Consider the following 15564-nt stretch of genomic DNA (forward strand, 5'->3'; position numbering starts at 1 on the left):
GCAATCCACAGATTTAATGTGATCCCTATCAAATTAGCCATGACGTTTTCTTCACAAAACTAGCACAATAATCCTAAAATTTATTCAGAAACACAAAAGACCCAGAATTGCCAAAGCAATCCTGAGGGAAAAGAAAAAAGCTGGGGGCATAATCCTTCCAGACTTCAGACAATACTACAAAGCTACAGTAATCCACACAGCATGGTACTGGCATAAAAACAGATATATAGATCAATGAAATAAACCCAAACACCTACAGTCAATTAATCTTTGACAACAGAGGCAAGAATGTACAATGGAGAAAAGACAGTCTCTTCAGCAAGTGGTGTTGGGAAATCTGGACAGCTGCACGTAAATCAATGAAGTTAGACTACTTCCTCACACCATACACAAAAATAAACTCAAAATGGCTTAAAGACTTAAATATAAGACAAGACACCATAAAACTCCTAGAAGAGAGCATAGGCAAAACATTCTCTGACACAAATCACAGCAATATTTTCTTAGCTCAGTCTTCCAAGCCAAAAGAAATAAAAGCAAAAATAAACAAATGGGACCTAATCAAACTTATCAGCTTTTGCACAGCAAAGGAAACCATAAACAAAATGAAAAGACAACCTAGGGACTGGAAGAAAATAACTGCAAATGATGCAACCAACAAGGGCTTAGTTTCCAAAATATACAAACAGCTCATACAACTCAATATCAAAAAAACAACCCAATCTAAAAATGGGCAGAAGACCTAAAGACATTTTTCCAAAGAAGACATATAGAGGGACAATAGGCACATGAAAAGATGCTCAACATTTCTAATTATTAGAGAAATGCAAATCAAAACAACACCAGTCAGAATGGCCATCATCAAAAAGTCTGCAAATAATGAATGCTGGAGAGGGTGTGGAGAAAATGGAACCCTTCTACACTGTTGGTGGAAATGTAAATTGGTACAGCTACTATGGAAAACAGTCTTGGAGGTTCCTTAAAAAACTAAAATTTGAAGTACAATATGATCCAGCAATCCCACTTCTGGGCATTTATCCGGAAAAGACAAAAAATCTAATTCCAAAAGATACATGCACCCCAATGTTCATTGCAGCACTATTTAAAATAGCTAAGACATGGAAGCAACCTAAGTGTCCACTGACAGATGAATGGATAAAGAAGATGTGGTACATATATAAAATGGAATATTACTCATTCATAAAAGAGAATGAAATGATGCCATTTGCAGCAACATGGATGAACCTAGAGATGATCATACTAAGTGAAGTAAGTCAGAGAAAAGGCAAATATCATATGATATCACTTATATGTGGAATCTAAAAAATAATACAAATGAACTTATTCACCAAAAAGAAATAGACTCACAGACATACAAAATAAAATTATGGTTACCAAAAGGGAAAGGGAGGGGAGGGATAAATTAGGAGTATGGGATTAACAGACACACAATACTACATATAAAATAGTTAAACAGTAAGGATTAACTGTATAGCACAGGGAACTATATCCAATATCTTGTAACAACCTGTAATGGGAAAAGAATCTAAAAAAGAATCTATATTTGAATCACTTTCTTGTACACCTGAAGCTAACACAGTATTGTAAATCAACTATACTTCAACAATAAATGAATAGGGTATATATAATACAGAACGATTTCCCTTTGTTAAACCAAATATTAGTGTCCTCCAGGTATGGGAAAAAATGGAAATCTTTGAAACATAAATATTTTCTTTGGACTATATAAGAGTGAGACTATATAAAATTTTGGATTTCACATCTGTTCTCCTTAATTTGTACCGATTCTTAGCTAAATTGACAAAAACGTCTGAAGTCTACTTTTATCATATTTAAGCAAATCTATTAAGGTAAATTAGTTATTGCATATTGGATTCCTTTGTTCTTTCTTTTATATTTTAATAAACACAGTTTAAAATAGATGAGAGTATCTGGGAGTCCTAAATTAGACCAAATTAAATTAGTAAATGTCTATTAATCACTATGTTTAAGATACTATTCTTTTAATTATAATGGTTCCTGTTATGTGGAAAACCACCAAGAGGTCGGGTTTGCTCAGTGAATGCCAGGAGGGAGGCCTTCATCCTTATATTTTTATGTGTTTAAGCATTAGAAAAGAATCATTAAACATAACAAAATCTACTGGGGAATTTCTCAACTGTGGTAAATATTTGTATGTATATTTGTTTTACATGTTATTCTGGTCTCTCCAGATAATTTCTATTTGCTGTAAATCTCTCCAGGTGGATTTATACTGGGAAGTAGTGATAAAATATGGTGATCAATCATTTTGACTCTGAACATTCAGGGAAAAAGCAAAACTAACAACATAAGAACAGAAAAAGTAAACATCTAGGTATTTCACAATAGCTTTTGATTTCTATAATTCAGAGACATCTGTGACATAATGGCTCCTGTCTCCCTTGAGTCCTTTTCAGTAATAGTCCACAAAGCCAGGCCATACAGAAACACACAGCCTATTGTATGAAAAGACACCTATCCTTGAGCAGGAGATATTCTGTGTTCAAGGAGCCACAGTGCTGAATTCAAACATTCCTGGCGCAACTCTTATGTTACATGTGCTGCTCTATATGCAGGGGCGTGGCCTCTGCCTTCAAGGAGCTGATAGAAGAGAAATGAGATGGACCAAATCATACAACATGTTAGCAACTGTGTCAGGTGTGTGCGTATGGTGTCACGAGTGAATATGGAATATTTAGAAATCAGAGTCCACAGTCACACAGTTGAGCCTTCTGTTATGAACTTCCTCTCTCAGTATTTGGTACATCTGTAAGGGGCTCAGGAAACATTCTCTTTCCTTCTGTCTTCCATTTCTTTTTTTTTTCTTTTTTTCTTTTTTTTTTTGCGGTACTCGGGCCTCTTACTGTTGTGGCCTCTCCCGTTGCGGAGCACAGGCTCCGGACGCGCAGGCCCAGCGGCCATGGCTCACGGGCCCAGCCGCCTCGCGGCACGTGGGATCTTCCCGGACCGGGGCACGAACCCGCGTCCCCTGCATCGGCAGGCGGACTCTCAACCACTGCGCCACCAGGGAAGCCCTGTCTTCCATTTCTAAATAGTTCTTTACTTAAAATAAGTACTTACTTAAAACACCTATTGCAAGAAACATCTAGAGAAATTTGGTGATTTTTTAAATTATTTATCAGCCCCATATCATACATTATTCTCACATCTCACATACATTACATCTCACTTTGCAATCTCAGTTTTCTTTGCATCATCACCATCAAGGAATATTCCAAGGTCGCCAAGTTTGTTCAAATAACAACAGTATTACCTAAGTCTCAGTTTATCACACCACTACCCTGTCAAGTTTAAAAATTACTCGCTTAGCCAGGCCAGTCTGCCCTCAGTCGATACATATCTCTTGTCATTCCTCTTTGTACTCACCCCCCCCTTTTTTTCTGACACGTTGTACAAATTTAGCGAGATCACTTTGAGCTTTTGATTCAAGCAGTAGAATATACCTTTAAAGTCATAAATAAATCAATACAGTCTTATTACTAATAGTAAAAGGTATTTGAATGCCCATAAAGTCAAAAGATAAACTACTCTTTCTTACGTTAATCAAATAAACATTCTTTGTTTTTAAACATATAACATTAACTTAGAGGAGTATCCACTGCTCTATTCAAAATGAACTAGCATCTGCAAAAATAAAATGGAAGATTTCAGTCCTCTGAGACATTCTCAACCAACTTTCCTCCTTGCCCACCCTCACCATCTCAGCAAGGTTCTGTTTCCCTCATTCAGTCCGCCCTCAGGGCAGCTAAGAGAGTACCTCAAAAGTCTGATTCCAAACATAATCACGAGCAGGTGACACCAACGCAGCAACAACAGAACTTTAGCTGTGGAAATCACGATAGCAGTTTCAGGAGCGAACATTGAATAGATTTCACTGACCTGAGGAAATATCTATCTGGCTCATCTTGGTCTGCGTGATGTTGATGTGAACGCTGACTTTGCTGTCAGTGAGGTCAATCTCCACGTTGCCCAATTTATCCGCAAAATGACTGAAAAGCAGGAGACCATTGGGGTTCCAAGTCCTGAACTGGAAACTAACCGAAAACAGGTCCTGGTGAAGCCGTCCAGGCACCTCCAGGTAACTGGTAGCATTGAAAAAGACAGGTACCGTGTAGGGCTCCACGCATGCGAAACTCAAATTTCCCTGGAAAACAGAAGGGCATGCTTTAAGGAAAATGTAGAATAAAATAAGAATCCATGGAAGACAGTAGACAAAGCGACAGTTTTACAAATTTCAAAGCAGAACTTGAGCCTGTGTGAAATTCTCATGTGCCGCAGTGTGACACGGATGCAGCAACTGGACACCTCGGCATGTCCTTCCTGCTACAGCTAACAGTGTACGGCAGTTGGCTATCAAGTTGAGGGATTCATACAAGCACCATCCATCATGGAATTGAGAGACTGACAGCCTGATGTGATGGGCTGACTATGGAATGGATGTGTCCCTGTGTGGTGGGCTTGGGTGTGGACCACTGGACCTTCTGAAGACAGCAAAGAGCTGCTTTTCCCTCCCCCACTACTGATGCTGCATCAGCCCGGGAGGGAATGCCTTTGTCCTCTTTTGGATGGCCTTGGTCAAATGTTTATTAATATATAAATCTGGTCTCAGTGGGAACTATGATCATTCGGTTGCTATTTATTAAACTATTATGGGGCAAATACTCTTGGCTTTTATCTCAACACCTAATATATATGAATTAATATTAACTATTTAGCATCAATATGATTGTGATTATCTCAGATTATTTTGTTATTCAACTCAAAAATCTCATTTAAATTCCCATGTGGGACTTCCCTGGTGGCAAGGTGGTTAAGAATCCGCCTGCCAATGCAGGGTACACGGGTTCGAGCCCCGGTCCGGGAAGATCCCACATGCTGCAGGGCAACTGAGCCCGTGCACCACAACTACTGAGCCTGCGCTCTAGAGCCTGCGAGCCACAACTACTGAAGCCCGTGCGCCTACAGCCCGTGCTCCGCAACAAGAGAAGCCACCGCAATGAGAAGCCCACGCACTGCAATGCAGAGTAGCCCCCCGCTCGCCGCAACTAGAGAAAAGCCTGTGTGCAGCAACGAAGACCCAACGCAGCCAAAAATAAGATAAATAAATAAATTAATTAATTAAATAAATAAATTCCCATGAAGTGTGCATATATAACACATTAATGTTTGTGGAAACAGTGACATGAATGTACAAAAGGAAAAGAAAACTTGCAGTAATTAAAGCTTCCTCCTTCCCCATTCACACTCCCTCTATTTGGTACAAGGAAATTTGATTTATTATTCAAATACATTGAATTTTATATTCTAGTGTCTAAGTACCTTCCTTTTAAAGATATGAAAATCTCCATATTCTTCCATCTTTTTTTAACCCACCATATCTTGAAGAATATGATGTGGAGACATTTTCACTTCATTTTTTGTTTGTTTGTTTAACAACACCGCATATTTGTCCCTAGATGCATAACTCTTCCACTTGAGTACATTAAGCTAGGCTGTCTCTCTGAATTAATATTCAAATTAAATTTGTGCTGTGACTTCACAGATGATTATTTTTAAATGCTTACTTTTCCCGATGAAAAGAACTGGTTGTGCATAATAACTGAGATGTCATAAATGACTGCATGCCTGTGCTGTGGGCACTGTCTCCCCGCAAAGTTAAAGGTATTTTCTGAGTAATGGTGCTGACTCTGGATCCACCGTATAATGAGGAAATGGGTGTGTATATAGAGAGTGATGCAGGATGAGTGCTGAGTCAATTCCACTGAACTATCAGCACCTGACATCTTTGAAAGCAAATTTCCGGCGTAAATAGTTGCCTTTGTAGAGCTGCTTGCAAATATCCAACTTGCCTCTATACTGCCTAAACTTTTAATACATAGGTATATTTTTGTTTAAAAGCCTTTTTTATGCCTGCTCATTCTATTCTAACAAACATAATTATAGATAATTCATGCTTTTCTAAATGTCTTTGTTATTCAAGTTAAAATGGCATTTATAAGCACAATATATATTTTGTGGTTAAAGCTGATTTTGGAATGAGTCTCCGGAGTGCAATTCTCTGTAGTTTGGGTACCTAATTAATACATTTGAGGACCACCTGGGAGGTTTGGGCAGAAATAACACTTTACTTCTTAAAGGTGTAAATAATGGAAAAGGTATTATGATGATTTGGATTCTGTACCCTTCTATCTTAAGTAACAATTTCTGAGGAAACAAAAGGACTCTGATGCCATTTTATCCAAAACTTAAAATAGCCTATGTATAAATACTGCTCTAGATAAGAAATAACACGGCATGGAAAGAGACCATGACCTCAGGGGTCGGACGCTGTGAATCCACAATCTATGTTTATTGGAAAGTTATTTTTCCAGTTTAAATCTCAGTTTTCATCTACAAAATGTTTATGACAATATCTCCCTTGTAGTATTGTTCTTAGATTACCATAAATGTAACAGGTCTTGTACAGTGCCTTTTGCCTGTACATGGAGCTAATATTATTTTTTCTCTACAGTCAATATATCTTATGAGAAAATTTCACCAAAGTTCAATTTTTAACTATTATTATAAATTCATCATTATTTTTAAGGAAGATAATTAGTAAAGAAAAATTTTGCATTAAATTATTATTTTATAGTTTCTTATATCCAACCTGAACTCTTGGTTATTCATTCAGCATTTCCATTTGTCCAATCATTTTATGAAAACCCTAAACTCAAGTCTGGGGTAACAAGACCAGAGTCTTTTAGAGCATAACACAAATACTCATTATATTATCCACTCCCACAGGCTCCCAAATATATGGATCTCTGGATTCCCAGGCTCTTCTCAATTACATTTTGGGATTAAAGAAACTCCTGCTCTTGCAGAGCCATAAGGAACTCACATACCAGATATTTAAGTTTATATCTTGTAGTGATCCTATATGGTGTCGTGGGAACGCAAGTGTGCTAGCACGTTCTTTGATTTCTACTCTCCTTCTTGAAATAGTTCAACCTGGAAACACTCACACCAGAGTCAGAGAAGACCACTGAGAGCTTCTGGGTCACAGATTTCACTATGCAATCTAATCAATCTTTATTTAATTGCATAATATTTGGTATGTTTAGCTTTTTTTTTTTTTTTTTTTGCGTTATGCGGGCCTTCCTCTGCTGTGGCCTTTCCCGTTGCGGAGCACAGGCTCCGGACGCACAGGCTCAGCGGCCATGGCTCACGGGCCCAGCTGCTCCGCGGCATGTGGGATCCTCCCGGACCGGGGCGCGAACCCAGTTCCCCTGCATCGGCAGGCGGACGCGCAACCACTGCACCACCAGGGAAGCCCTAATTGCATAATATTTGGTATGTTTAGCTTTGACATGAAGCGTATTTCTTTACATATGTGAGTGAATTAACTTTGGAAACATGGAAGTAAATATAACAAAGTTCCTGGTTTTAAAACTTTTAAAATATTGAATTACATCATAATCAAGAAATGCAGAGCTATAGACGATGTGACATTTGGAAACATGAGGCTGCCGATTTAAGGGCTGCTGAACAGCTGCGATGAGGCATGCCTGTTCCTCTGCCATGGGGAATCCAGAAACACTGGGGCTGAAATTCTGGGCCCCATCTGAATCAAACTTATTATCTATTTCTGGTTAATTTAACTCAAAAACTGGTATCTATTCTCAGAGTAAATTCAATATCTCCATATCTTCAGGTAACTCTAAAGTTAGTTTTATATGGTTGAACTCACCACAAGCCTGATGATAAATGCTATGATGCTGTTGTTTATTAACAGTCCAGACACAATAAAATTTCTTTGATTTTTCTATGAACCAATATTTTGGGGGTGAAAAACCTTACCACATTTGAGGGTTCTAGTTTCTTCCTTCTTGCGAGATCAGTTATGTTGATGCCATTGTAGTTAATGTTTTCCATGCAGCCTTTGAAATTCTTTCTACTGCTGGAACTTGGCTTACCGGAGAAAGGTATGCCTCCAAAGGTTATCTTTGGAAAAAAAAAGACAAAATGTCAACATTCACACTGTATTCGACTTAAAACAAAACAAAACAAAACAAAACATTTACAATAAATTAGACAAAACTACTGATAGATCCAAGGTCAGTTATCTTTACCTCGACCAATATATACAGACATTTTTTTCTGCCTCCAAAGTCTGTTGCATATTAAATTATGTTGTTATTGAAGTATATGCTAATTGTCATTAATTCTGAAAATTAGATTATAACTTGAACAAGAAAATAGCAACAACTCCTAGCATTTTAATACACAGAAGACTGTTTATCAATTTTCCTGGGACTGTTTTAAAATATTTTACACAGCAGATATCTTTTATTAAGTAATATTAAGAATACATTTTTATGCTTATCATTCAAAGACATGCTATCAATAAATGCTTCTAGCCATTATGAAATAACCAGCATTAATATATTAAGTTTATAAAACTTCAGCCAAAAGCAAGGAAAACTGTATTCAGCCTATTTAGACATTATAGTCTAATTCCCATTAGAGTAAAAAATTCATTGGTCTTATTGTGAATGCAGAAAATAGTTCCAAAAGTCTAACTGCAACATTGATTAGGAACATCTTCAGATCTGGGGGCTATAATTTGAGAAGTACAGGTTTAAAGATATTATAGGTCTCCTAGGTCCTAAGGAATAAGGTCAGTGCTCCTTCCTGTGATTCTTAAGCAATCATTGCCTATAAAAAGAGAGTATATCTTTTTCTACATATTTTTGATCAAATTATAGTACTATCAATTTCATATAATACAAAATTATACTTAATTATGTATTGCCAATGACATTTACTGCTAATAATTAGTAGTGAGTGAATCTATTAATCATAGCTGTAATATCAAGATATATAATCCAGATATATTTATCTTAATTATTATTAAATTACCAATTTTTCTTACAAAGTTTTGAAAATGAAAGACATTTCAATGTCAAGACTTCATATTTTATATATAAAGCAGAGATCTTTGGGTTTTAGAAGACACAAATTATGCTTCTGTTATTTATGTTTTGGCATTTTTATTTTTTTTTATTTTTTATTTTTTTTGTGGTATGCAGGCCTCCCTCTGCTGTGGCCTCTCCCGTTGCGGGGCACAGGCTCCGGACGCGCAGGCTCAGCGTTCATGGCTCACGGGCCCAGCCGCTCCGCGGCATGCGGGATCCTCCCAGACCGGGGCACGAACCCGGTTCCCCTGCATCGGCAGGCGGACGCGCAACCACTGCGCCACCAGGGAAGCCCCATTTTTTAATTTTTAATGTACAACGTTGTTAGTTTCAGGTGTATAGCAAAGTGATTTAGTTATACACATATATATATTCTTTCTCAGGTTCTTTTCCATTATTGGTTATTACAAGATATAGAATATAGTTCTCTGTGCTCCAGAGTAGGTCCTTGTTGTTTATCTTTTTTTTTCCCGTTGCGGAGCACAGGCTCTGGACGCGCAGGCTCAGCGGCCATGGCTCACGGGCCCAGCCGCTCCGCGGCATGTGGGATCTTCCTGGACCGGGGCACGAACCCGTGTCCCCTGCATCGGCAGGCGGACCCTCAACCACTGAGCCACCAGGGAAGCCCGCCCTATCTATTTTATATATAGTAATGTGTATATGCATTTTAAACACTTAACTGGTTTTAAGGAAAAAGCACAAATTAATGATGGTTTTGAGACAGTATACAAAACCAAAAAACCTCACTTAAAATAAAATTAAATGTATTAATACCAGTTAGCTGTATATATATCATTTACCTTAGATTTTAAACATGGGAAGAAAAGAGAAAAACTAAGAATACATAAAAAATAATAAGGAAACTACAAAATGAATAATAGAGAGCATTCTAAAATAGATTAGGGAAATATTTTCAAGTGGCATTGAACTGAACTTATTCGGTGCTATATACATGTAATTAATAACAAAGGTAAGAATTAATGATACTTTAATGGAGTGTTGTATTTCCCATCTAAAATTCATTTTATCAATTTCTGCTCCAGTAATAAAATCTTCCAGGCTTAATGACATGCAGCATCACATTTTGAATAATATTACTAAATGCTAGTTAAAAGTATTGTTTTATTCCTTCTCTGTGTGCGTAGTTTCTTTATGGGGGGACTCTCATTTTCCTTCCGGATGATGATTGACACACTCCTTACGGTTTCTCTGTTTTCGACAACCCTTGGCTCATGTTCTACCTTATAGAAGGTACCCTGGTGAAGCATCACAGGCTCAGTTTACCAGATTCCTTACAATTAAGAGATGTGGGTTCAAATCCCAATTCCTAATGTAACTCATCATTTGATATTAGGTGCTCACTACTTGTTTCTTGTTATGTATTCTCATCAATAAAAGGAAACACGTTCTGATATTGTAATCATTCTCATGGTAAAAAAACTGTTGCATTTGTTAGATTAATAATCTGATATTGCGATGATCACACAAGTTTGCCTTATGAATGGCACTGCCATTCAATGACAATGTTGACTCTAAAAAAGAATTGCACTGACCTTTGTGTTAGCTACCAAGAGTTTCCAAAGGGTGGCAGAGACTGCTAGATACCGCTGAGTGTCCTTTCTCCCCCGCTTCTTTAAGAAAAAAGCATTGCTTTTCAGCTAGGCACATGCTCCCCAGACAATACATGGCATTACCAACCTCTTTGAACAAGTTTTGGTTTCATGAGATTTAAGTGGAAGGGTTGTGTGTGACTCCAGGAACTATAATTAAAGGGATGGGGGCGGGGGGCACAGGCTTCTTCACTCCCTTCCTTCGCACTGTCTGGAATGCAAAATGGAACGTGAGTGACCATCTTGGAGTGATTTGCAGAGGGGGTGGGGTAGCAGTAGATAAAAGCAGACTGTGCTCTTGATGACCATGATGCTGCCATTTGGGCCCAGGGCTACCTGCCTGCAGGCTCCTTTTATGTGAAAGGAGTAAACATGTATCTGTTATGTTCAGTCTTATTAATTATAACTGATGTATGTGGTGATTTCTATTACTTCCTGTTGTCTCCTCACATAACCCTATGAGCAATGTGCTATTATATTCACTTTATAGAAAGGGAATGTGCTTTCACCACTGTCACACAATCAGTTAGGGGCAAAAAGGGATTCAAACCCAGGATTCTGGCTCCAATTTGAGCTCATGCAGTTGATTCTCTACAAAATCCCAACCGGTTTCTAAAATCCTAGCCCAGTTCTGCAATGGACAAGGGGGAGGCATTCTTCTACTTTCCAAGCAGAGCCGTATGGCAAAGGCAAGGGCATAACGTCCAAAGTGGATGTATCTTGGCATTTGGATAAAGAAGGGAGAGAAGCCGGGACAAACACCAGTCTGCTGTCCTGCGCTGTGTTGTCACTGGCTGGAGGAGGAAGAATGAAGTGAACTGCCTCTGTACACCCTTGCACGCTTCTCAGGTCACCATGTAGCTACAGCTTGACTGCAGCGGTGACTGGCTCACTTTTAAAAGGCTACAGAGAGGTCAGTGAGGTGAACGGTTAAGGCTTCTCCCCCACAGAAATGCCCAAACTGAGTTATGTCAAAGGAACAAACTTGTCTTCTATTGCTTCTTTCATGATGTATCAATATATCCCCGGGAATGAGGCTAGGTATTATTTAATTAACCGCTGGCAGCGGTGTGCTGGATGCTGCCAATACTGGCTCATGAGAACTGATTGTTAGAGTCATTGTTAAAAATTAAATTATATAAGCTTTAAATTCAATACATTACATTAAACAAAAAATTAATAACTACTCAGAACTCATGTCTACATTTTCCTATCATGTATGCTCTTGAGGTTATTTATGTTTATTTTGTCTACATGATGGAAATATTGAATAATGGTGTAGTATAATAAATATTTTTGGTCTTTTTGTTCCCAGTTCCTGGCACAGAGCTACTAAAATCCTTGCAATTTCCTGAGCAATAGGTGTGTCTTTTGTTAGTCATAATGAGCCCTTTCGTGCAAGGAGACGTGTGCAAAAACACTGAGAGACCGATTCTACTCTAGTCCCTAATTTTCTTTAAACAAATAAGCCAAGAGAATCCCTTTATATTCAGGTAAACATGTCGAGATATAAAGGTAGGCCCAACCATTTTCATTGCAGCTTTTGCCAATAACTGCAGGATCTGAGGGAAGTAATCAGGTAGTAGCTCTACAAAGAGAAATATGTTGAGTCTCTCCTGATTCTTTCTAGTAAATTAAAATTTTTTTCCTGTGTCTCTCTAACAAATAGGTCTCAGGCATTTTAGTCTATAGGTGAGGTTCTCAAACATGGTATTCTGTCTAGAGGGGCTTCGAAGTGTCGATGAAACTGCTGACCCCGTAGAAAGCATTGTGTGTGCATGAATATTCATAGATTTCATCGCAAACTCAAAGGGTCTATAACCCCCAATTTTTAATTCTGTTTTTTGAAAATTGGAATTGTGCTTTGCCCATTACTAATGTTCCAGGATTTCTCACCTCTTCTATGGTACTTCAGAGTTTATTAATGGAGAATGAATAATTCATCTTTAAATTCTCTCCTACAGTAGGAGATAACGCCACATAAGTCAAGATTCATATTAATTTATAGAAGATAGAAATTTTGGGGATTTTCACATTCTTTCCCTTTCAGCAATCATTTTTACTTTAAAGAGATGTTTGGAGGAGTAATTATTTCCTGATAACCTTAGATTTATTTTAATGTTAATAAAGTCTCTATATCAAAGTTTATATGGCATATTCTATTCTAAATTTCTATTTAGAAAGATATGTAATGTATTTATATTACAGAAAATTTAGAAACTATTTAAACATATAAAGAAAATAACATAGTTGTAAATCCTGACTTTTTCACTTACTACTTTATGGTAAGCACATTCTATGTTCTAAAAGATTTATATACGGATACCAGTAACATATATATATGTATATATCTGCAATTTCAAAACTGGGGGCCAAGGCACATGGAGATGGCACAGCAAACTCATAGGGGTGCCCCAGTGATGAACATCTTCTTTCTTACAGAACTTTTATCCCTATTTATGATTAACTTTTTTTTTTTTTTTTTTTGGCGGTACGCGGGCCTCTCACCGTTGTGGCCTCTCCCGTTGCGGAGCACAGGCTCCGGGCGCGCAGGCCCAGCGGCCATGGCTCACGGGCCCAGCCGCTCCGCGGCATGTGGGATCTTCCCGGACCGGGGCACGAACCCGTGTCCCCTGCATCGGCAGGCGGACTCTCAACCACGCGCCACCAGGGAAGCCCTATGATTAACATTTTTGATGGACATTTTAAGGTTGAACTGCTCTCCAAATAATGTAAAAACTTGATATGCCTACCAGTATATTATGAGAATATATATTTTTTACTGCACCAATATGCTCAGTGATTATTTTTTAATCTTTGATCGTTTGGAAGGTAAAAAAAAAATTTTATTTATAGACAGTCTTTAAAATATTCTATATTTTTATTTCTTTTATGACAGTGATATCTGAGAAAACAGAACTTGTCAAAAGAACTATCTACCGACAGGAATGTATAAATGACTTAACATATACCAGAACTCAGGATTTCTTATTCAATATTTTGTAATAAATATTAGACAATCCTATGTACATACTATACTGTACATCATCAAGAACAGGAGATTTATGTTATAATTAACTACCAAAGAAAAGATTACAACTTAAATTTACTGTGGTTTTGTTAAATGGCCATGATAACATGATAAATGGTCCTTCTCTTTAAGTATATCAGTATGTTATTTTGGTACCAAGTTTTAAAAAATGTTTTAAGAATGCATTATGAATAATTTAGAAATAAATAAAATGACATATTAACAGATTAGGTTGTGAAGTTGTAAGTTAAGTTTTCTTTGGAGGATAAAATGAAAATGGTATAGGAAGGTATATGATTAACAATAATACAACAAGACAGTAGGAAACTGAGGCAGCCACTCGATGCATTACAACTTATACATCCTCAGATTTACCTCGTAGTCCAAATCCAGGTAGTCGAACTCCCCATTGGTGCGGAAGTGCTGCGTGCTTCTGTCCAGGGTGAGGTTGATGCTCCGGCCCTGGCGCTCAATGACCACAGAGTGCCAGTGGTGATCATCCAGCAGACTTCCTGTCATCACGGACGTGTGGCCATAGATGGGGCCGAGCTGGTTGCTTCCTGAGTCACGTGAGTGGAAAAGAAAGAAGGCAAAGCCATCACAACTCTGTGTCAAAGTAGACCTTTCATCTACAATACCAAGGGTGGACGTTTCTCTAAAGCTCTGTCTATTGAAGTTAACATGGGAAAACCAACATGTAACTACACTTAAAAACAGTTGTATGTTCAAACTACATAAAAGCTATTAAAGATGGAAAAAAGTCTGCTCCCTTAAAAAAACATGAGCTTTTTTTTTTTTTTTTTTTCAATGACTGTGCCATGAATTCTGCTAAATTTGGTAGATTCTTTATAGTCAGTGCCCCATGGGCTCTGGGACCAGAGCGCCTGGATTCTGATGTTGGTTCCACCACTGGCTTGCTCCATGATCCTGGCCAAGTTGACAGTTCTCTGGGCCTCTCTTTCCTCACATGTAAAAAGGGAAGAATAATAGTACCTGCTTTACAAGGTTGCTGTAAGGATTAAATTAATTAGTACAAGCAAAGAACTTACACACTTCCTGACGTATAGTGAACATACATTAAATGTTACCTGTTAATTTTTTATTATTATTGTTGTTATTATTATTATTTTTGGTCAAGAAAACACGGCATGACAATTTTCAGTTTTTCTTTTTTTTTTCTGATTCCAAAAGCCATAATCAGTATAATATTTAATGTCACGGAAAGTTTACTCAAGTTTTACTTTAAAATTAAAAACTGCAAAATTATATATGCAGCATTAATCCAGTTTTGAAATAAGATCTCCATAGCAACAAGACTATAAATGAGAGTGGAAGGTTGTGAGAATCTGAAATGTTTACTAAGGTCATCTCTGGTTGCTGTTTATATATTTTTTACCATTTTTTATTTTGTCTAATCAAGCATTGCTTTTGATGGTCAGGCAAAGCTAAATGCTATAAAAATACAATATTGCTTCAGAATAAATAGCATAATAGAAATCAGAGAAACACACAATTGACTGAAGAATTAAATTATTTTCATTTTTTCACATTTAGGATGCTATCATGCCTATACCTGACATTTTCTGTGGATTTCCTAGATGAAATTTCTTTCCTTTTGGTGATGAAATCAAATGTTGCCCTGTATTGTGGTTATGATTGTGTATGTACATTGGCAGTGGGACAGGGAGAAAGAAAAGAAAGAATAAATTTAAGTGAAAGACTGCATTCAGTTTCATTACTTTAAATATTTAGACTAGAAGACTAAGTAGCAACTCACATGCCTGATATTTAGGTAACAGCATTAAAGAGTGACAGCGGATATTTGAGTGGATGTGTTTCCATGGCTGTCATAAATTCTAGTCAATAAAACTCTTCGCAAACTGCTTTCCAATGACATGGT

The 15564-nt window shown here is 37.5% G+C and overlaps 1 protein-coding gene across 1 annotated transcript in view; it reads right to left on the minus strand.

Annotated features, from left to right (window-relative positions):
• CNTNAP2 (contactin associated protein 2) overlaps nt 1–15564 on the minus strand; it is a 1485958-nt gene that overhangs the window by 1162401 nt on the left and 307993 nt on the right. Inside the window, exons 6-8 of the mRNA XM_055084701.1 lie at nt 14040–14224; nt 7906–8049; nt 3943–4207 (exon numbers count right to left, since the gene is read on the minus strand). Coding sequence (XP_054940676.1) covers nt 3943–4207; nt 7906–8049; nt 14040–14224 — 594 coding nt within the window. The remainder of the gene's footprint in view (nt 1–3942; nt 4208–7905; nt 8050–14039; nt 14225–15564) is intronic.

This window comes from Physeter macrocephalus, chromosome 5 (assembly GCF_002837175.3).
Source record: "Physeter macrocephalus isolate SW-GA chromosome 5, ASM283717v5, whole genome shotgun sequence".
Classification (NCBI taxonomy): domain Eukaryota; kingdom Metazoa; phylum Chordata; class Mammalia; order Artiodactyla; family Physeteridae; genus Physeter; species Physeter macrocephalus.